The following is a 22318-nucleotide window of genomic DNA, read 5'->3' as shown; positions in this document are numbered from 1 at the left end:
TTCATGTATGTATATCACCTAATCTGACCTCCATCTCCCCCTCCCCAATTGCAGAAACTTCCACTTTGCCCCTAGAGTTCAACAAAATCCCCTCCCTATTGAATGTTCCCTTCGCCTTCTTGCCTAACTGAAAGCTGGCTCAGCCCTGCAGTTCTCACTACGCTAGGGGATGGGAAAGGATGTAAAGTGTCCTCCTTGTCCCTCAGTGCTGCCTCCAACAATATCCTACCCTAAAACTGAAGGCTGGTGCTTTAAGTATGTACTATCTGCTCCCTGCCCCAACTTGCTGCTCATTACAGACCTGGCTCGTGGTCACTACCACACTACTTTTGTCATAATTCCTAGTGATTTCAACTAGCCATGTGGATGACCTTCCAGTAACCTTATCCCTCACTTCTTTGGTTTCTGCAAAGATCTTAATCATGCTCCTGAACTCAGCCATTCACTCCCACGAACACATCCTAGCTCTTGCCATTAGAACTGCTCCTCTTTGTGATACCAATTCCAGGAATCCCACTCTGACCTCTGCCTTCCTAGTTCATGCCTAACACGCTGAACGCAATGATTCTAAACATCACAAGGACCTACAATCCATTGACTGTACTGCCTTTATCACTGCTTCAGTCCCTCTCATGTCTTACGTACCTCACCCAGCTGAGATTCCTTTAATTTACTCCCTTGCTGTCATTATCCTATTGTATCCACCTATACTCTTCGCCTACACCACTTACTGAATGTGGCTAGAGAAAAAAAAATCCTATTGGCTGGTCCCAATTCATAATCACTGACCTCAAGCAAGGTGGTGTTCTTCACCAAATATAATATATTTCCTCCATGTACTCTGTAACGAGACATCTCCTACCTTGGCCCTCTTCTCCAACCTCCAAAATTTCTTCTTTCCCTCACTTACTCTCAGTTGATGTCATACTATTTCAATAAGAAAATAGAAGCAATCAGAATAGAACTTTCATGTGCTTCCAGCACAACATCTGGCAACCTACCATCTTCCAAGCCCATGTACCCATCTTCCAGAACCCATCCTTTTAACCTGGACAATGATGTCATTCCAGCAATTATCCCCTCTCTCTCCTGCATCATCAGTTTTCTCCTCTCTACTCAATCATTCCCATTAGCATACAAAGACAACGATATCTTCCATCTAAAAAAACAAACCTCTTTTTACACATCCTTCTCCAGCTCCTCTCCGTTCCCCTTACCCTTTTACTCAAAACTTTCAAAGAGCTGTGTTTGCTATCTTCAAGTCTCTCCTACATCCAGTCCAATCAGACTTCATCTCACTGTTCTACTAAAACTGTTTCTAAGACCCCCCCCAAGTTACTAAAGGCTGCCCACTTCTTCCTGTTTTTTGACCTATCTGCAGCACTTGACATAGTGTGATCACTCCCTACTTTTTAAAGTGATGGCTTTACTTGCCTCTGGGACACCTTTATCCTGGTTTTCTTCCTATCTCCTGGCCACTTCTTAGACTCCTTTGCTGGTTTCTCCTCAACTCTGCAACTGGTAAATGTTAAAGTGCTCCAGGGCAATAAAGGTTCAGCTAAACTCCTTGTTTCTCACCTTGTCCCCCAAATGTCTACTGTCAACACAGCAGCCAAAGTGATCATTTTAAAATAAGTCAAAAGATACTTAACCTCACTCATACTAAGGGAAATGAAACTATTAAAATATGATTTTCACCCAAAAGACTTACAAAATCCTGAAGTTTAACTACACATTATTGTCAAGACTAGAAAAACAGGCATTTATTGTTATACCATTCCTATGGAAGGTAATTTGGCAATATATTTACCCTTTGACTCAAGAACCCCATTTCTGCTAACTGATCTCACAAGTAACTGTACCCTAAAACATACAACATAATCAATGTATAAAATTATTCATGGTAGCATAGTTCATAATAGCAAAGGACTAGAAATAACCCAAGTGTCCATCGATTTGGGACTGGTTAAGTAAGTATGATACATCTACGACCGCACAATGAAAACTATGCATCAGTTCAAAAAAAGGGGGGGAGGCCCAGCTCCATGGCACAGTGGTTAAGTTTGCCCACTCTGCTTTGGTGGCTCAGGTTCATGGGTTCAGATCCCAGGCATGGACCTACACCACTGTCAACCCATGCTGTGGCAGTGACCCACATACAAAATCAAGGAAGACTGGCACAGATCTTAGCTCAGGGCTAATCTTCCTCAAGCAAAAAAAGAGGAAGACTGGCAACAGATATTAGCTCAGAGCAAATCTTCCTCACCAAAAACAAAACAAAACAAAAAACAAACCCAAGGAATCTGAGTACTGATATGGAAAGGACTCCAAGATGTATTACGTGAACAATATGCAACTTTCAGTGCAAGAAAGAGAAAAATAAAAAATATGTATGTTCCTATTTGCTTTGTATTTATATAAAGGAACTTTGGAAGGATTCCCCAAAACTAGTAAAGTGATAAAATATTAAAAAAGCATGCTTGAGGTAGAGGAACTCATTGGTTGAGGACAGCGGTGGGAAATAGGGTTCACTATAGTCCTTTTTATATGTCATTTTTATTTCTGAACCATGTGCAAACATTACCTATTTGATTTTTTAGAAACTAACATGCAAATAAATGCAATCTAAGTCCAGGTCATGTCATTCCTTTGCTCAAAACCAATGGCTTCTGATCCAAAATGTTGCCCTTGTCTCCTACCACTCTCCTCCAGCTCACTCTGGCCTCATGGCTGTTCCTGAACATGATGAGCAAATTCCTGCCCCAGACCCTTGCATCAACTAGTCTCTCCACCTGGAGCACTCCTCCTCCAAACATTAGCTTGGCTCCCTCCCTCTTCCTTCAAATCTCTGCTGAAAGTCACCTTTTGAGGCCTCCCCAGATCACCCTACAGAAAACAGTACCCTCACTTCCCACTCTGCTTCACTTTCCTACATAGCATTACTCTTTGTAACATATATTTGTTCCTTGTCTCTCCCCGTCCCATCCCCAAAACAGAAGCCTTATGGGAACAGACTCCATGTGGTTGTCTTGTATTCCCCGCACCTCACCTAGAACAATGCCAGGCACAGAGAGATTGCTCAATAAGCATTTGATGAATGGATGTGTTTAGATAAATCCCCATTACAACCATATGAGGAAGGTACTGTTATCATCTTCATTTTACAGATAAGGAAACTAAGGCAGAAAAGTTAAGAAGTAGAGCCAAGATTCAAGTATCAAGTATACGAATGTTCACTGAACTATACTTTCACTTTTGGGGGGCAGGGAGGGGAATCTGGAGGATATTGTAGAAAATAACAGCATTTATCTGTTTAGGTGGGAAAGATGGGAAATAGGTGGGAGGGCGCATTCATTACTTGCCTTTTTATGTCTTTTGAAGATGGAACCTTGTGAATATTGTTATCTATTCACAAAGTAAGTACTCAAAAGAATAAAAAAAATTACAACCCAGATGTCTTTCAACAGGTGAATGGTTAAACAAACTTTGGTACATACATATTATGGAATACCATGCAGAAATAAAAAAGGAATGAAATACTCATAGGTGCAAGAACTTGGATGACTCTCCAGAGAATTACACTGAGCGAAAAAAGCCAAAACCAAAAGGTTACATACTGTATGCTTACATTTATGTTAACACTCTTGAAATGACAAGGTCATAAAAATGGAGAAGAGATTAGTGTTTGTCAGGGGTTAAGGATCGGGTGGGGATGGGAGGGAAGTGGGTGTGGCTATAAGAGGGTAACATGAGGGACCCTTGCAGTGACAGAAATACATTGTGAATCTTGACTGTATGAATGTCAGTATCTTGGTTGTGATATTGTACTGTAGTTCTGCACAATGTTAGCATTGGGGGAAACTGTGTAAGGGATCTCTTTCTTAAAATTGCATGTGAATCTACAGTTATCTCAAAATAGAAAGTTTAACATAAAAATAAATAAAATATCAAAATTGAGGTTAAGAAAATCTAGCCAGTGCTGTTAACCAGTACATTATATGGTTCCCTCCATGATGATGAGTCAGCCATATGCAGATCCGGACAAGGATCTTGATAAGAGAGTTCCAGGCAAGGGAACCAGCGATGGGGAAGGACTTAATAGGGGAAGAAAATTATCATGTTGGGAAAACAGAAAGTAGAGCAGCGTCACTGGAGCACAGTGACAGAGGGACAGAATGATAAAGATAAGATGAACAGGACAGGGACGGGCCAGATCCCAGATCATATAAGACTTTACAGACCATGATAAGAATCTTATTTTTAAGTGGTAAATGGGTAGAATTCAATACTTACTAGGTTTTTTTCACTTTTCTTTTTTCAAGACTGAAGACAAGAATCCTATTTACCCAAGAAGATAATAAAGAGACCCAGGCCACAGGGATCCCAAACAATATGAAATGAACTGTGTGGTACTTGAGGTATGGAGTCATTAAAATTCAACTTGTACACAGTAACAAGCAAAGGCAGAAAGTCAAATGCTGGTCCTGACTGTATTTCCTGAACTAAGAAAAAAAATTATGAAGATTACAGATACTGTGGATACAATTTAGCGCTTTTAAAATATTTTAACTGCCCAGAAGTCCATGCTACAACTTAAACAGTATTATAATTCACATTTGGCATTTTTCACATACCCACTTACCTCTTTTTTGTCTTTGAATTTATCAATTTCTTTTTTCAGAAGCTCCACTCTTTGAAAGGATTCAAGGTTATTCACACTGTACACAAGAACAAAGCCATCAGCAAATGAAAAATAATGCTTTGGCAGCTCCACACCTTCCTGTAGGCCTCTGGTATCATAAAGATGTAACTGTTCCTTTACTCCCCGATCCGTTTCCACTGAAGCCATATACACATCTTCCATTGTTTCACAATCTTCCATTCCTGGGATTAAAAAGAAATTACTTTTATATATACAAATATCAAATCACTACATTGTACACCTGAAAGTATATGATGTTATGTCAATTATACCTCAATAAGAAAAAAAGAAATTACTTTTTGGATAACTCAGTACTAACTGCTGAATATTTTCTTGTCATTTAGCAAGTTGGCTTTCTATGTTCCCTATATACTATATATAAGAAGATTCATTTACTAACTTCCTTAAAGTGAAAGGTAGTACAGTAAATGACCAACATGCTTTTTAAAAATATTTCTTCTGGATAGAAATAAAAGTAGAAATAAAAATTTGGCAACAAGATTTACTATTACATATTTTTAAAAAGTATTGTTAAAGAGTCAAAGAACTTAATACCTAAATTGGAGAATTAAAGGCTGATTTTAAAAGTAGCTTCAACAGGGGCTGGCCCAGTGGCGCAGCAGTTAAGTTCGCACGTTCCACTTCTCGTCGGCCCAGGGTTTGCCGGTTCGGATCCCGGATACAGACATGGCACCACTTGGCAAAAGCCATGCTGTGGTAGGCGTCTCACATATAAAGTGGAGGAAGATGGGCATGGATGTTAGCTCAGGGCCAGGCTTCCTCAGCAAAAAGAGGAGGATTGGCAGCAGTAAGCTCAGGGCTAATCTTCCTCAAAAAAAAAAAAAAAAAGTAGCTTCAACAACTAAGTGGCCCCATTTTCTTGTCCATCAGAGCCAAGGACAAGACCTGGGGGAAATTTGTTAGCTTTTTTTTGTACAACTTCCACTATTTCCAGGGTCTGTTTACGGGACTCAAAAATGTACATGTCCAGTCTGGGCCTGAGCACCAGGCCTTAATTCCCAAGTGCCTACTTTGCTCTTTTATGTGAATGTCCTGCAAGTTCTTCAAACTAGCAAAACTTACTATCTTTCCTCCCTACACCTGTTCCTCCTCCTTGCCTTCTTCCCTTCATCACCATCCACCTGGGCAGTCTTCAAAATTCTCTTTGAAAACTGAAAGTGTGAGTGAAAGTTATAAATCAGCCACTTTACTGCTGAAACATCTGCTCAAGCCACTACCTCCTTTCATTCCCATTGGTGTATCTTCACCTGAACTACAGCAGTAGCTCAGTTAACTCCTAGTATCCTTTCCAGACTCTTCTGAAATGTCAGCTCTGTGGGTCCTCCTCTCCTGATTAGCCCCTTCCCTCCTTTCTGCTCCTATTGTGCCTTGTACAGGCAATACCATTTTATTTATTTTTTTGGGGGGGAAAATTAGACCTGAGCTAATATCTGCCACCAATCCTCCTCTTTTTGCTGAGGAAGATCCCTGCCCATCTTCCTCTATTTTCTATGTGGGACGCCTGCCACACTGTGTCTTGATAAGCAGTGTGTAGGTCCATGTCCAGGATCCGAACAGGTGAATCCCAGGCCTCTGAAGCAGAGTGTGTGAACTCAACTACTATGCCACGGGGCTGGCCCACAATACCATTCTATACTTAAATCTTTCCATATCTGTCCCCTCTGAAGCTGGAGTATCAACTCCTTGAGAGCCAGGACTGTGGCTAATCTATCTTTATAGCTCTGAGGACTAACAAATTGACTTAAAAATTGACCTAGAAATTCCTGAATAAATGTTTGCTGAATGAATGAATGAGTGAGGTGAATGAGCTCATAATTGATGTCCCAATTTCAGTCCCCTTCTTGCCTGAGTGATCCCTTTAAAATGCATTTTAGTTTGCTCCATTTGTGCAGGTTTTGTCTCTTCAACTAGTCTATAACTTCCTTGAGAGAAATGAACTATTCTGTGTACACAGCATGTATTCAATAATCATTTGTGGATAAGGGGATTAAGGGGAGAAGATTAACACTTGGAACTGTAATGAGTGCTAGAGGCATATGATGAGAAAGGTATAGTATGGTCCCTGTACCCACTTTCATATTTAAATATGAGCTATATCCAGAGGTAAAATCATATGGATAACATCCTATACCAATAAAGCATACTATATTATAGGTTTTTGAAAACTATGGCAAGAGTTTTAAACAACCTAAATACTGTAGAATGATTTGTTACAGGTGCCTTACATGAACTGTTTATAAGTATTAAATAAAATCTCCATAAAGTATTAAAAGGAATAATGATGTAATGATAAATCGATTGGACCATGAGAAACCAAAAATTCACTTTTATCAGCATAATTATTTACATTAAGGAACGTGTTCAATGTTTAGTAAGGGAAAATTACTCATAGGTTTGAGTATATATCTCATGCTGTGATATATTAAGCTACCTGACGGAAATTAAAGCTTATTCTATTAAGACACAAATTTATTGAGCTTTGACTACAAAATAATTTCAAGGCAAAAACTATTAAGACTTTTGTCATAGTGGATGTTTTATCCACCAAACAACAGTCTGGTTCCCCTCCTTGCCCCATTAAGCTTAGACCTTTTGAGATTTTGTTACTCTATAAATCAACCAAAGTCATGGCTCTTCCATTAGCTCCCTAGATCCCCTCTCCCACTCCATGCCATTGGGCAACTACCACTCCTCCATGCCTGCAGAAGACTAAGGGTGCAAGCTCTAGAGAGGGTAAAATAGAGGATGCCTGGACTGTGGGATAAAGGGTCTGAGTTCCATAGTGAAAACAGGGGGCAATTAAGTGTCAACCTCCCTCTGCTCCCAAACCTTTAGCAGCCAGGTCTTTATCCTCCAGGCAGAGGAATTTGGGGAATCTGGCCAGCAAAAAAGGAAAAATCCTAAATATGCTAACATCTAGGGTTGCTCAACAAGGCCCCACCCAGATCACCTTACAGTGAAGTTCAAAGTCATGAACCCTGTCCACATGCTTATAGCTTTCGGTTAGCTTTTTAGTTCTCCACTCTTAATTATGAGCAGACAACCAAGGACTACCAGATACCTGGAGGAAAGGAGAGACCAAAAATCAGAAACGAGCACCTTAGAGGGAAAAGACTACAAAGAAAAGAAAAACAAAAAAATTACTCAATATTATACTCCGAGAGAGAAGACAGTGCATCCATGAAAAGAGAACAGAATAATAAGAAGTGAAACCTCTGTAGAAGGGCTAGAACATAATGATGTTAACTCCCAAGAAGTGGAACAAAATATTAAGAGTGGAAAATAGAAGAGGAGAAATAAAAAAATTAGCGAACTAGTCCAGAAGTCTAGCTTCCAAAAAGAGAGTTCCAGAAAGAGAGAACAGAGAACAAAGAGGAGGGAAAGCATCAACAAAATATTTCAGAACTGAGGGGCCAGCCCAGTGGCACAGCAGTTAAATTCGCACATTCTGCTTCAGCAGCCCGGGGTTCGCCAGTTCAGATCCCAGGTGCAGACCTACATACCACTTGTCAAGCCAGGCTGTGGCAGCAGGCATCCCACATAAAATAGAGGAAGATGGGCACAGATGTTAGCTCAGGGCCAGTCTTCCCCAGCAAAAAGAGGAGGATTGGCAGCAGATGTTAGCTCAGGGCTAATCTTCCTCAAAAAAAAAAAAATTTCAGAACTGAAGACAAACATTCCCATATTGAAAGGGCCCACTGAATGCTCGGTACCATGGATGGAAACAGACTCATCCTATGATACACCACTATGAAATTTCAGAATACTGGGGACAAAAAAAAGAGCCTACAAAAGCTTCCACATCCAAAGCATCAAGAATGATAATGGCTCCCAGCATCTCAAAAGCAACACTAGAAGCAAGAAGATAATAGAATCTGGTAAAACTGAGGATAGACATCCTCTATGAAGCAGTAATTTCACTCCCAGATACACACCCCAGAACTTGCCCACATAATAGGTGGCATATATGTCCAAGACTGTTCACTGCAGCATGATTTCTAACAGCCCCAAACTATAAACAGCCCAAACGTTCATCAAGATAGAAGAGAGAAATAAACTGAAGTGTCTTCATACAACAGATACTATAAGGCAATGATAATTAAACCACAGCTACCTACAACATGGATGAGTCTTACAGATGTACTGTTGAGTGAAAGAAGGCAGACACTGAAGAATTTATACAGTATTATTCCATTGATATAAAGTCAGTAACAGGCAAAAATAAACTATATCCTTTAGTGATACATACATAGTTGGAAAAACTATAAAGGAGAGAAAGAACTGATTGACCAAAAGTCAAGGGAAGGGCTGAGTTGTGATTGGAGAGAGGAACACGGCGGGGCTACTAGAGTGCCCTCAAGGTTCTACTTTTTGACCTGCATGGAGATTATGCAAAAGTTTGTTTTATAATTATTCATTAAGCCGTCTATGTGTTTTATGCAGTTTTCTATGTATATGATGCATTTTATAATAGAGAAGGATAAAAGATGATAACGGAGCAACACTTTAAAAATACTGAAAAGAAATTATTCTCAACCTGGAATTCTACACTCAAAATTATAATTCAATTGTGAGTGTAAAATAAAGACATTTTCAAACATGTGACGCCTGAAAAAATGTATCACATACATTTTCTCAGCAAACTGAGGAGGCCTCCATCCAAATTAGCATGTAATCATAGAAAGAAGATGACACTGGATCCAGAAAACAGAAGGTAACACAGGAGTAAGTGGAATCACAGGGACCATAGTAAATATCTCTACTTAGAAGCCCCAAGATTAGTGCCATGTGCCAGGCATAGAGGGCATTTTGAGGACTACCATCACCCAGTGCCCCATTCCATTGTACAATCTTTTCAACCCCAAAAAAAGTACAGTCATGAGCTGCATAATAATATTTTGGTCAACAATGGACCGCACATACAATGGTGGTCCCCCAAGAGGAGTACTATACAGCCTAGGTGTGAAGTAGGCTATACCATCTAGGTCTGTGTAAGTACAGTCTTGTGATGTTCGCACAATGACGAAATTGCCTAATCACACATTTCTCAGAACATAACCCCACTGTTAAGTGATGCATGACTATACTGGAAGATATGCTCCACCAAAAGAAGGGCATAAACCAAAAGATAACAAGACCTCTAGGAAGCAGGGAATCAAACCCAGGAAGAAAGAAAGGTAAAGGGAAGTTCCACGGTGACAGCTGTGCAAAAGGCCTACATAAAAGGATTGCTTGCTCCTGGAAGGGTACCTCCAAGAAAAAAGGATTAACTGATTTAGCTGACCTCACGGAAAACTGAGAAACATCTGGATATGTGGAAAAATTAGCCAAAGGTATAAACAAAACTAACGAAATGACAAATAAAGCAAATGTTAGCTTCCATAAAAACAAAAAGAAAAGAAACAATCATAGTACACCATACTGCTCAGCTGAGAATAGTTACATGTGCCAGTAGCTCTCTGTGTAGATCTGTAGATCTGTGTGGTCTACAGATCCACTGAGGTCTCCTTTCAGGGAATACACATGGGCAAAACTATTTTCATAACAATACTAAGACATTTGCCTTTTCCACTGTGTTGACATTTGTACTTGATGCAAAAGCAACGGTGGGTAAAACCGCTGGTGCCTTAGTACAATCAAGGCAGTAGCACCAACTGTATTAGCTGTGTTGTTCACCATCTCATTCTTGCAGTTAAAAAAAAAAGCCAGTTTCAGGCCAGCCCGATGGCGCAGCAGTTAAGGTTGCACATTCCACTTCAGTGGCCCACCGATTCAGTGGTTCACCGATTCGGATCCCGGGTGCAGACCTACGTACCACCTGTCAAGTCATGCTGCGGCAGGCATCCCACATATAAAGTAGAGGAAGATGGGCACGGATGTTACGTCAGGGCTAATCTTCCTCAGCAAAAAGAGGAGAACTGGTAGCAGATGTTAGCTCAGGGCTAATCTTCCTCAAAAAAAAAAAAAGCCAGTTTCACTTAAGAAATGTCCTTGATGAAGCAGTAAAAATTACTAATTTTATTAAACCTCAATCCTTGAGAATACATCTTTGCATCTTTTTAATATTCTATGTGATTAATGGGAAGTAGGCATAAAGTATTTCTGCATAACAAATTATGGTAATTGTCCAGAGGAAAAACTCTTGTGTTTGAGTTGCAAGCTGAACTAGCCACTTTTATTAAAAAAGATGGAATGACAGAAAAACATATTTATTCAGGGTATTTGACACACATTTTCTAAAAAATGAATAAAGGGAACCTATCATTTCAAGGAAAATAACTGACAGTATTTGTTGTCAATGATAAAATTTGAGCTTTTAAGTGAAATCAGAATTGTATCCATCACCATGAACTTGACAGCTTCCTAATACTGATGAGACTGGGGATGATATCAATAATTGTTAATTTGGAAGATCTGCTCATCTCAGTAAACCAGTATTTTCCAACTGACCAATTCAGGATGTTAAAAAACCATGTTGGGTAAAAAACCCATTTAAAGTGCAAGATAGATCAATGAGATTTTAATGTAATAGAGCAGGAAAAGGTCACTGATGTGGTTTCAGATTCCACATTGCAATAAGCTTTAAGTAACCATCACTTGTTGAGTTTTAGAATATTCACAATTATCTGGAAAGGCTACTAAAATACTCGTACCTTTTCTAACTATATATCTGTGTGAGGCCAGATTTTCTTCATGTATTTCAACTAAAACAACATATCACAACAGATTGAACATAAAAGCAAGTAGATATGATAATGCAGCTGCCTTCTATTAAGGTAGACATTAGATTTTCAAAAATGTAAATCAATGCTCATCTTCCAAGTTTTTTGATAATATAATTATTTTTCATAAGAATATGTTATCTTAGCTGTAATAAGTTTACTGTTACTATTTTAAGTAACAAACATTTTTTTAATTTCTAATACAATAAAAATATCAAAAGATATAGCCAACATAAACAAAAGCTATTTAGAGTTTTAAGAGGGTAAAGGGATTCTTTTCTTTTTCCACCCCCAGCATAATTTATTTTTTGCATAGACATAAATTAGTATCTGGAGGCAAAACATTAAGAGCAAGATTTGTGACAGGAGGGATTCTGAAACCAAAACGTTTGAGAACTGCTGGCACAGGCATCATGATAAAAACTCAACGTGGATTTAACCAAAATTGTTAAATATTATTTTGGGAAGGTGGAAGAGAAGCAGAGCTCATCAAAATGATTAATAAAAGTAAGATAGAAATGCCCTCTAAGCTACTTGCCAGAGATAAATACTTCAAAGATCTAAGATTCTACTTCGCTCTCTAACATAAACCTCATTTTATGCTAAACTGTAACGTCTGTCTTCCTTACTAAACCATGACCTCCTTAAAGCCATGGACGCCATCGTCTTCATTTCTGTATCCTCACAAGGCCTCATCACAGCCTGTATCATATAGCAAGTATTTAATAATTGTTTAACTCCATGAATGAATAAATGAATGAGCTAATCCAACTCATAAAGTTAGGTCACACTGCAGCAAACAGCTGTTTCTTCCATTTTTAAAACCTATACAGTAGTACTGGAAAGTCATGTTTGAAATAAGAACGAGAGATCATTCAGGATATTCCTAAGTGACTGATGCTATGACTCCAAGACCACTATTCATTATGTAAATATACAGGAAACACATATATACAAACGAGAGATATATACAGTTGTTTTCTTAACTGTTATAACTTACAGCAAACACTCTTGAATTTCAATAACATAAAAATGTTTTTTTCTCTCCCCCATTTTTGCCCCCCTCAATTTTTGTTGACTTCTATGACCCTTTTGGTCCCTCTAGACTACACCTCACTTTCGTGTACCACCAAAGACCCCTAACAGTTCCCAGAACCTACAGAGAAACGAGAGAAAGATAATCTTACCAATAGTATGATTCCCATAAAGGAGCTGCTCCAAAATTGCTGTTTTCCCCACAGATAGCAAGCCACAAACCACAACCTTGCAGCCCTTTCCCATCTTCTCTCAGGATATCACTGTGAAGAGAAGAGAAGATCTTTAAAATTGTATACTGTTGAAATCAACCTTTTCTTTTTCTTTCTAAGTTTAAATTTAATAAGCCATACATACATGACAAGAAATTTCAAATATAAAAAAACATATATAGAATAAGGTACATCCTTCCAAACTCCCTTTCTAGTCTCCCATTTGCTCCATTAGAGCAATCAGTGTTACCAGTTTCTTCTATCTTTGCCGAGGTAATCTAGGTAAACCTAAGACTACACATATAGATGTGAATCCACGTTTGTTTTCAAAAATAACAAATACATTTTATACAAAGAATATTTCAATACTAATTGAGTCTATAGGAATTCAGATCGAATCCTAGATGAAACCAATCCTTGAAAGAAACTGCCTGCTTGTCAATATTTACTTGGAAAAATAAACATTTAAGCAAAAGGTTAAGGAAGCATGAAGATAAAAATCTGGATAGAGAATGGACATGATTTTTTTAAAGAAACATTACTGCTATTAATGCTACTGTCAGTCTTTTCTCAGGAGAGTGGGAAACTGGATTTTGGTAGCCACATGGGTTCTCTTAGTCATACTTTGAGTCATACTTCCTGATGCTAGAAAAATTGCTCGGGCACTTTAAACCAGTAAGAAAAGCAAAACTTTTCCTAGCTTCCTAACATATCCAAGGAAAAGCAAGAACAGGTAACATTTTCTTCAATTTTCCTCAGAGGTTTTATCTTCCAGAAGGCAAAGTAACAGCAGCCAAGGCAGAAATGAAAAAAGGCTCATCAAATACAACAGAATAACCTGGAAAGAGAATTTACATTTCCACATTGCCTTTGCCATCTCCCACCACCTCCTTATTTCCCCCAATTCTTCTCATCTGGAACTGCAGAACACGCAATAACTCTGACTAAAAGGGATACCACAACTCCTTTAAGTCAGAAAACAACTACGACAAGAAAGTTCAAATCAGCATTCACATAAAATGAATACCAGGTATCCTTCTGTGTATGCACGTGTGTTGTACATCACTACTGGTTGGTTTGTTTTCTTACCAACACAAAACATGAAGCAACAAATGAACTTCCCATAAGTCTTCTCGACTTAATTTTTTCAAAGTCTGTAATTTTTTATGACCCAAATCAGCCAAAACACTAGTCTGCTGACAGGAAAAATGTTAAGGCTAACATTATTGTAGTGCAGTAATAACACAGCACTCTTTCTCAGAGCCATACAGTACATTTTACCAGTAGAGAAATAATCATCACTTATGTGATACAACCATTACTTCCTGGGTGGTATGCTTGGAATCCTTCTAAATCTTATCAAGAATAATCACTTGCTTCTAGGAGAGCCACTGCTCTTAGGGGACTTTCTTTTCCTTATATTTTCAACATAACTGCAATATAAAAATTCTCAGGCTTTATTTATAAGGGCAGAGCTTTGTGTCACATTGATCATCCATGGTATGGTATCTCCTATGTCAGCAGCTATGGCCTATTTTAAAAGGTTTTCTACACGTACCTCTGAATTTATGATTAATTTAATGTCATCTCATTTATCATAGGATTCTATTCTCTCTGCATATTGTGGTCTCCTGTAAGTTATGACACCATTGAATCAATCTTTCAAAGGGTTTTTAATGATAATAGTTAAAATTTAAAGGAAGTTGCCACCTAACCACATGAGAAGAGGATGAAAAAGAAATAAATCTGCCAAAAGATAAAAATGATGGCAGCACAGAACAATTCTGTTGTCAGAAAACGTTACTCTTGGAATCTAAATTCTGGTTTTTGTATTGTTATTTCCCTTCCTCTAAAAATGTCTTAGCCCCAGGAGAATTTCTAAATGCCAATCCTTACCTCCTCTCCCCTTCCTGTTCAATCAAAAAACTGTCACTTTACCACACATTATACCAATCTTCAAGAAAATTCAAGTGCTCTACAGGGGCGGGTACACGCTGTACTTGGGTAAAGCAGGCTGTTATAAGAAAAAAACACCCAGTGATTAACAGGCCTCTAAAAAGGGGAGGCAACTATGAGCGCGGGAGACTGCAGCAAACTGGAGAAATGCTGAAACCAATAGAATCCTGAGAAATTCACCAGTCAATTATTCCAAGAGTCTTTGGAAGTGGTCTTAATACATCTGCTTTAAAAGTGGTATGCTACAATTGTACTTTGATCACTCATTGATATTAGGATGAGCAGATAAAGTCTGTTAAAAATATGTATTAATTTATGTGTGTGTGTATAAATAAATAAATTAGGGGGTTTGTTTTGGTATATCAGAGAAGTCTCCATCAAGGGCAAACAGTAAAAGTAACAGAATAGAGGTAACTCAAACACTAGGTAAGGATTTTAAAGTATTTTAGAAAGGAAAGAGATGGGAAGAGCTAAGACAGAATCGGCCGTGTTAAATATTTTACACTGTCAAAAAGAAAACAAAGATGAAAGGGTATGTGTGATTAACCAAAGCATAACTGAAACATTCTAGGTTCCTTGTTCTTTTCAAACGGGAAACAATACTACTACATGTAAAACTGAAGATTAGTGACCTGGCACCATCAATTAAAAAGTCTGAGTTCTGGGGCTGGCCCTGTGGCGCAGCCGTTAAGTGCACATGTTCAGGTTCGGCAGCCCAGGGTCCACCGGTTTGGATCCTGAGTGCAGACATGGCACCCGCTTGGCAAGCCATGCTGCGGTAGGCGTCCCTCACATAAAGTAGAGGAAGATGGGCACAGGTGTTAGCTCAGGGCCAGTCTTCCTCAGCAAAAAAGAGGAGGATTGGCAGCAGATGCTAGCTCAGGGCTAATCTTCCTCAAAAAAAAAAAGTTTGAGTTCTTTAAAAAGTTAACATCTAAGGTAAGATTTTGAATGAATTACATCAAATACACATACAAAAATACTTGAGTTTCCAAATATGATCGTGACAGTGGGGATTCACATTATGCATAAGGAAGTGGTTCTTATGCTTACAGATATTCAGATTTATACATAAAAACTACTAAAAACTTAGTTCTCTAAGCATTATAATATTTCATAATTCCCAAACAGAATAAATATACACCATTTCCTTCCAAATTGAAAAAGGAGGCCATCTGCAGCATCTGAACAGGCAATGAACCACGTGAACAGATCCTGCAGGTGGCCAAGCCTCCAATGTAAATCTAGATTTCAAGAGTCTGAAAGGCTCCAGAACAGATGAAGGACCTTTAAGCTTCCTTCTAACACTGTGATACTGTGAGAACAGAAACTGCTTACCCAGAAACTGCATCAACACTGAGGTTAATGCAAAATGCAGCAGTCAGAGCTACTTGTTACAGTCCCTACCCTAAGAAACTGCTGCACAATAAAATTCAATCTGTGACGGGGCCAGCCTTGGTGACCTAATGGTTACGTTCGGCACACTCTGCTTCAGCACACTTGGCTTCAGCAGCCCAGGTTCAGTTCCCAGGCACTGACCTACACCACTCATCTGTCAGTGGCTGTGATGTGGCAGCGGCTCAGATATAAAAATAGGAAGACTGGTGGCAGACGTTAGCTCAGGGTGAACCTTCCTCAGCAAAAAAAAAAAAAAAGAAAAAATCAATCTGTGACCTATTAATCTTCATCTGATGTATATGACTAAGAGAATGTGCTTAACAGAAAAAATCCAATGCAGTTTTAAATACATATTGCTTTGCTTTCCAAATCAAATCTAGTGTTGCTAGAGAATAAAAACATGACCTGGTCAATATTCTCTTTGAAGAGCCATCAGAAACAGCTCCTCCAAATTGTCAGTACTTCTGTTCTTCTATCTAAAGAACTGTTTATGCAATCGGAAAAATATTAATGTTGAGACACTGTTATCATAGAGAGATATTATAGATAGATCTTATTATGTAAGCATCACATGGGGAAAACTTCTACACTGTGTATTTATGTAAACACCATGTACTGTGTGCAATACTTTGACTTATCCATATATAAAGACATTTTACATAAATACATAAACACACATTAAAAGGGTTTTGCAAATAATACTGAACATAATAAAATATAATAAGCTGATTCCAGCTTACCATTCTTTTATTCATCCAGTAAATATTTACTGAGGGCTTACCATAATGCCAGGCATTAGGGAAAAACTAGGGAGCAAAACCAGAAATGATCCCTGCCTCAAGAATCTCAAAAATCAACTGGAAATACCAATCCAAATCTTGCAAAACTCCTGAGAAACTGCTAACGGCAAATTAAGAAACAAAACCGCAGAAACTAATTAAGAAATTAGCAGTCATTACTCACATTGCCAGAATCTTTTTTCTAAATGCTTTGTAGTCAATCATTCTTGACCCATTTTTCTGACACCCCATGTCTGATCCATCAGTAAATCATCTACCGTGAAATACATCCAAGGGGGGACCACTTACAACCTCCATCACTAATGAAGTGGTCCCAGGTACCATCTTCTCATCTCCTGCTCTCTCAAGGATGTGTCAAAATTCCCAAAACCTATGAGTATTTCACTTTACACAGTAAAAGGGATTTTGCAGCTGTGATTAAATTAGGAACCTTGCAATGAAGAGATTATCCTGGATTAGCTGAGTGGACCCAATGTAATCACAAGTGTCTTTTTAAGAGGGAGACAAGAATGTCAGAAAGCAAGAGAGAAAGACCGGGATTTGAAGATGCTATGCTGCTGGCTTTGAAGATGATGGAAAGGGTCAGGAGCCAAGCAATGCAGGTGGCCTGTAGAAGCTGGAAAAGGCAAGGAAATGGATTCTCCCCTATCACCTCTAAAAGGAACATGGCACTACTGACAACCTGATTTTAGCCTAGTGAGATTTCTGACCTACAGAATTATAAGACAATAAATTTGTATTATTTTAAGCCAGTAAATTTGCTGTATATTGGTACAGGAGCAAAAGGAAATTAATAAAACCTCCTAACTAGTCTCTCTGTTTCCACTTTTTCTGTTCTTCCGTTTAGCCTCAAAGCCGCAATCCATAAGATCCTTTAAAAATGTTAAGCCACAGGAAGTGACCCTTCCGCTCAAATTCTTCCCATTGTTTCCAATCTCAGGCACTTTGAAAACCCAAAATCCTCCTAAGAACCTTGGCCTCTCTGATGTCATCTGCTAGTTTCTCCTATGGCTAATTCCAGACACAATGCCTCCTTGCTGTTCCAGGCATACTCCAGCTTTGGCACTTTTCCCTCCGCGTGGAATCAGTGCCCACTTCTCCAAGGCTCACATCGTTCATGTCTTTTCTCAAATGTTACTCATCAAGGAGACTTACCATGAACATTCTATCCAAACTTTCGACTCCCACTCCAACACTCCCTTATCCTTACTCTCCTCTTAATGTTGGTCCTTAGCACTTACCGCCTAACAATACATGTCTGTCTTAAGCCTGTTTCCAAGAAAGCTAGAATTTCTGCGTTGACCACTGCTGCATCCTCAGCAGTTGGGACACTGCCTGGCACATATCAGGCACTTCATAAAGGTTCGTTGAATGAATCAATGAACCATATGAGGATTCTTACAGTGGTAAAGCTGTGACAAACAAAGAAAAGGAAAATAGGAAATGGGGGGAAAAATAACCAAAACAGCTAATGATTTAGAAAGTAAACAAGATTCTCTTAAACCCTGGCCACACTTAGAATTTGTTAAGAGAATTAAACCACATGATTGCATCAAAAATGAAAATATTCTGGAAACGCAAAAGACGTAGTCACCTATTTTTCCATAACGAACGCAACACAAAACGCCAGCATTTTCTCGGTATTTCTGCCCGAAACATTCGCACTTGCCAACCAGGTCTTGGCAAATAAATCTAAAAAACTGTGGTTCTGACGTACCAATCTGGGACCAAATCTGTAGGCAGGAAAGGCACGGAAATGGAAAAGCGCCAAGCCGCCCGCGCTCTCCCTCCCCACGGACCCTTTTTAGTGCAAAATCCCTCAGAGCTGGGGCCTGCGGGGGCTAAAGCCGAATCGACCCGAATGACCCTCCACCCGCGAAGCCCCGCACCGCAAACGCCTTCTCTGGCGGCTGGGGCGGCGTCGCGGGGGACCGTCCGAGCCGCCCCGGGTCCCGGATCTCTGCGCCCGTCCGGGGTGAGAAAAGGGACGGCACCGGGAAGCCTCAGCTACGCCGCAGGCGAAGACGCTGCCTCGATGAAGAGGCCCCCACTCCTCACGACACAGACCTAGACCCCTCCGCAGACCCCGAAGAGAGCGGCACGCCGGCTGCGCGCCTCCACGGCGGACCTCGGCCACGGGAGCCCCGCCCCCACCTTGCCTCCTCCCGGCGGCGCGACTGTCTAGGATGCTCGCCCGCCGAGGCCTCGCCGTTTCGGGTTGCCCCTGCCTCTCAAACTCGAATCCTGACGAGCAGGGGGCGGGACAATAGAGGAGGCTGCACCCAATCCCTGCCGAACTCCGCCCACCAGGCTCTCTGCCGGAACTACATGTCCCATGAGGCTCCGGGTGGCTGCAGCTTTCCACCGGAAAGAGGCTCGCTGAGGTGGGGGAGGAGCCCAAAAGGGATTGTGGGAGAAAGGCTCTTTCCTTTCCGTCTGGCGGCAGCCATCAGGTAGGCTGTGTTGGAGTTTTTCAGTAGTCCATCCGCCGCGGATCTCCCTTTGCCTCGGCCATCCAGGCTCGGGGACCCTGCGTCCTCGGAGTTTCTCCTGCCTTCTGTGCGGCGCGAGTTCGATCAGGATGTGGGGCAGCTCGGGCGTGGAGAGGCGGCCCCCGGGGCGGGCTGTGGGGGGGATGTTGTGATGGCGGCGCGAATTCGAGCTGGGCCTGGAGCGTGAAGGGAGGCATGGGGCCGGGCCTAGGGCGTCGTAAAGCCAGGCCGGCGGGTTAGGGAGAGTAAGTGCTTTTTCTTCGAGAGTTAAGTTGGCGGCGGCGGTAGCGCCTTCCCCTGTGGTGTCGGCGAGGTCTCTGCAGGCCGGGCCCTGGGGGACGCCGCCTGCCGCAGTCACCCGCCCCTCAGTGCCCGAGTCTGGCTCCATTCATTCGTCCAGCAGAAATGTGCCCGAGGCCTGCCTGCGCTGCTGCGCGCTGGCGGTCGCAGAGGTGGGATCGGGGCTGGCTTTTCCCCGCGCTGCGTGCAGAGCCATTTTCATCCTCAGTGGTTTCCTTGTGGTTGATGAGGAACTAAGATGGACGGACGGGGTCTTGTTAGACTTTAAAGGGATACGTTTTTAAGAGGCGGTTTATGTCAAAGGTGAGCCAAGATGGGCGCTTACAAGTACATCCAGGAGCTATGGAGGAAGAAGCAGTCGGACGTGATGCGATTTCTTCTCAGGGTGCGCTGCTGGCAGTACCGCCAGCTCTCGGCGCTCCACAGGGCGCCCCGCCCCACCCGGCCCGATAAGGCGCGCAGACTGGGATACAAGGCCAAGCAAGGTGAGTGGTGTCTGCGTGGACGCCTCGATAAAATATTTCGCAGGGCAAGCTGGAAACCGGTGATGAGAAAGAGCTGCCATCGCGCCCATGTCTGTCTTCACATAGGGCTTTGGCAGAAACCGCCTTCAGCTGCAGCGCATAGAGGTTGTTGGCCGGTGGATTACGTGCTCCCAGTTGTCTGAAGTAGCAAGTGTGTCGTAGATTGCAAATCCGTGTGAGTCTAGACTAAAGCAAAATAACAGTGTAGAGTGAGAAATGACTCTACCTCTGTGATTAACGTGAAATGAGTCTCAAACAGGTATTAGTTTTGCTTACATCAGAGGTAACAGTGTTTGACGTGTGGTCTGAAATATAATTGATGTTGGGGCATAAGTGACATGTCGTTGGATCTTCCACCCTTACGGCTTTTATAAGAGCCTTGTAAATTTTTTCGTACAGGTTATGTCATATATCGCATTCGTGTGCGCCGTGGTGGCCGCAAACGCCCCGTTCCTAAGGGCGCGACCTACGGCAAGCCTGTGCATCATGGTGTTAACCAGCTCAAGTTTGCTCGAAGCCTTCAGTCTGTTGCCGAGGTGAGTGATTTTGAGTAGCAGTTGGATTGGCATCTCCTGGGGTTGGTGGAGAAGGATTTCAGCAGCTCTCCTGATTAACTTGTATACAAGTGAGTCCTGTGGGGTTTGTGATTTTTTTTTTTACTTAACTAATCTTGGTAAAGAGTTAACTTCAAAGACTTTGTCTTTTGTTACTGATTTAATCTCTCTGCTCACATATTGGAAATTGTGTTTTATGATTAGCATAGACCTCTGGAACCGAAGCTATTGAAGGGCAGTAAACTTTGTCTCAGAGGGCACATTTCCCCCGGTGTATAGAAACTGCATTTATTTGTATCACTGATTTTTCTGTGGTCAGTTATAAGCTTGCTTTCTGGGTTAGTAAATAAGCTATGCTCTGTTGTAGCGGTTGGCAAACAAGGGCCCGTGAGCTAAAAATGTTATTTTTAAAAGAAAAGACAAAGAGACCGCTGTGACTGGCAAAGCCTAACATAATAGGCTAAATATTAAAGTTTTCTGTAAGTTTGTTGACCTCTTTATTAGGAAAAGAGGTTCCAGAATCCTAAGTTTTAACATTTATGCCTTAGTTGGGGGGGCAGGTAGTAAGAGGGAATGGTTTCAAATCTAAGGATGTTTGTGTGTGCTATTTTAGTAAGTCTGCTTTATCATACTTAGGGTCCCAGCCTCTGGGGAGATGCTTGATAAATATTTGAGCAGCTAAGTAGCCGAATGGCCTCAGTCTCACCTAGTGGTGAACTAGAGAATTCTTCCTGTTTGATACTATGGGAAGTGTGGGAGGCTGACTTTGGGCCTTTTTTCCTATTCTAGGAACGAGCTGGACGCCACTGTGGGGCTCTGAGAGTTCTGAATTCTTACTGGGTTGGCGAAGATTCCACATACAAATTCTTTGAGGTGATCCTCATTGATCCATTCCATAAAGCTATTAGAAGAAATCCTGATACCCAGTGGATCACCAAACCAGTCCACAAGCACAGGGAAATGAGAGGGCTGACATCTGCAGGCCGCAAGAGCCGTGGCCTTGGAAAGGGCCACAAGTTCCACCACACTATTGGTGGTTCTCGCCGTGCAGCTTGGAGAAGGCGCAATACTCTCCAGCTTCACCGTTACCGCTAATATAAGTAATGTTTGTAAAATTCTTACCTAATAAACAATTTAGGACAGTCATGTCTGCTTAAAAGTGTTCTTTAATTTGTCTGTTAAAACTAGTTGTCTGCAGTTTGTTTCATGAATGCATTGTCAGATTATGAAAGTTAAAGTGCAATAATGTTTGAAAACTATAAGTGATGGTGTATCTTGTTTCTAATAAGATAAATGCTTTCATCTTTGCTTTATCTTATTAAGGAGTTTATATGTCAGTGTTTAAAATGCTGTTTGGTATAATAAGTGTAAAATAAATTCTGTAACAGGAGTGCAGAAACTAGCCATGTAGATTTGTTGGTGCATGTGATGGAACCTACAGCTTTATTGGGGTGATGCAATGCTCTCCTGGATTACTCTCAACTGGCTGTTTTTGGAGTTTGGCAAAGACACATTTTTTAAATGGATTTTGCTTGGAAATGTGAAGGATATCCTAATTATCATATGCAGAAAAATAAACTTGTCGAGGGTCCACATTTTTAG

The 22318-nt window shown here is 40.9% G+C and overlaps 2 protein-coding genes across 5 annotated transcripts in view; one reads left to right on the top strand and one right to left on the bottom strand.

The window, feature by feature from the left end:
* The window catches only part of NKIRAS1 (NFKB inhibitor interacting Ras like 1), an 83053-nt gene extending 63920 nt beyond the window's left edge, over nucleotides 1–19133 (bottom strand). For 2 of the 4 annotated variants that reach the window (XM_046667670.1, XM_046665144.1), the window contains exons 1-3: nucleotides 18914–19133; nucleotides 12633–12743; nucleotides 4643–4884 (exon numbers count right to left, since the gene is read on the bottom strand). In XM_046667670.1, coding sequence (XP_046523626.1) covers nucleotides 4643–4884; nucleotides 12633–12726 — 336 coding nt within the window. In that variant the 5' untranslated portion in view covers nucleotides 12727–12743; nucleotides 18914–19133. The remainder of the gene's footprint in view (nucleotides 1–4642; nucleotides 4885–12632; nucleotides 12744–18913) is intronic. The other 2 variants (XM_046666817.1, XM_046665939.1) reach the window with 2 other exon arrangements.
* A 68-nt stretch (nucleotides 19134–19201) lies between these two features.
* RPL15 (ribosomal protein L15) lies at nucleotides 19202–21862 on the top strand. Its single transcript, XM_046662846.1, has 4 exons — nucleotides 19202–19299; nucleotides 19942–20123; nucleotides 20562–20698; nucleotides 21506–21862. Exons 2-4 carry the CDS (start codon nucleotides 19952–19954, stop codon nucleotides 21809–21811), a joined length of 615 nt encoding a protein of 204 aa, XP_046518802.1. The 5' UTR covers nucleotides 19202–19299; nucleotides 19942–19951; the 3' UTR covers nucleotides 21812–21862.
* The last annotated feature ends 456 nt before the right edge of the window (nucleotides 21863–22318 follow it).

Source organism: Equus quagga, chromosome 1 (genome assembly GCF_021613505.1).
Source record: "Equus quagga isolate Etosha38 chromosome 1, UCLA_HA_Equagga_1.0, whole genome shotgun sequence".
Classification (NCBI taxonomy): Eukaryota; Metazoa; Chordata; class Mammalia; order Perissodactyla; family Equidae; genus Equus; species Equus quagga.
This window is presented reverse-complemented; position numbering and strand designations above follow the sequence as displayed.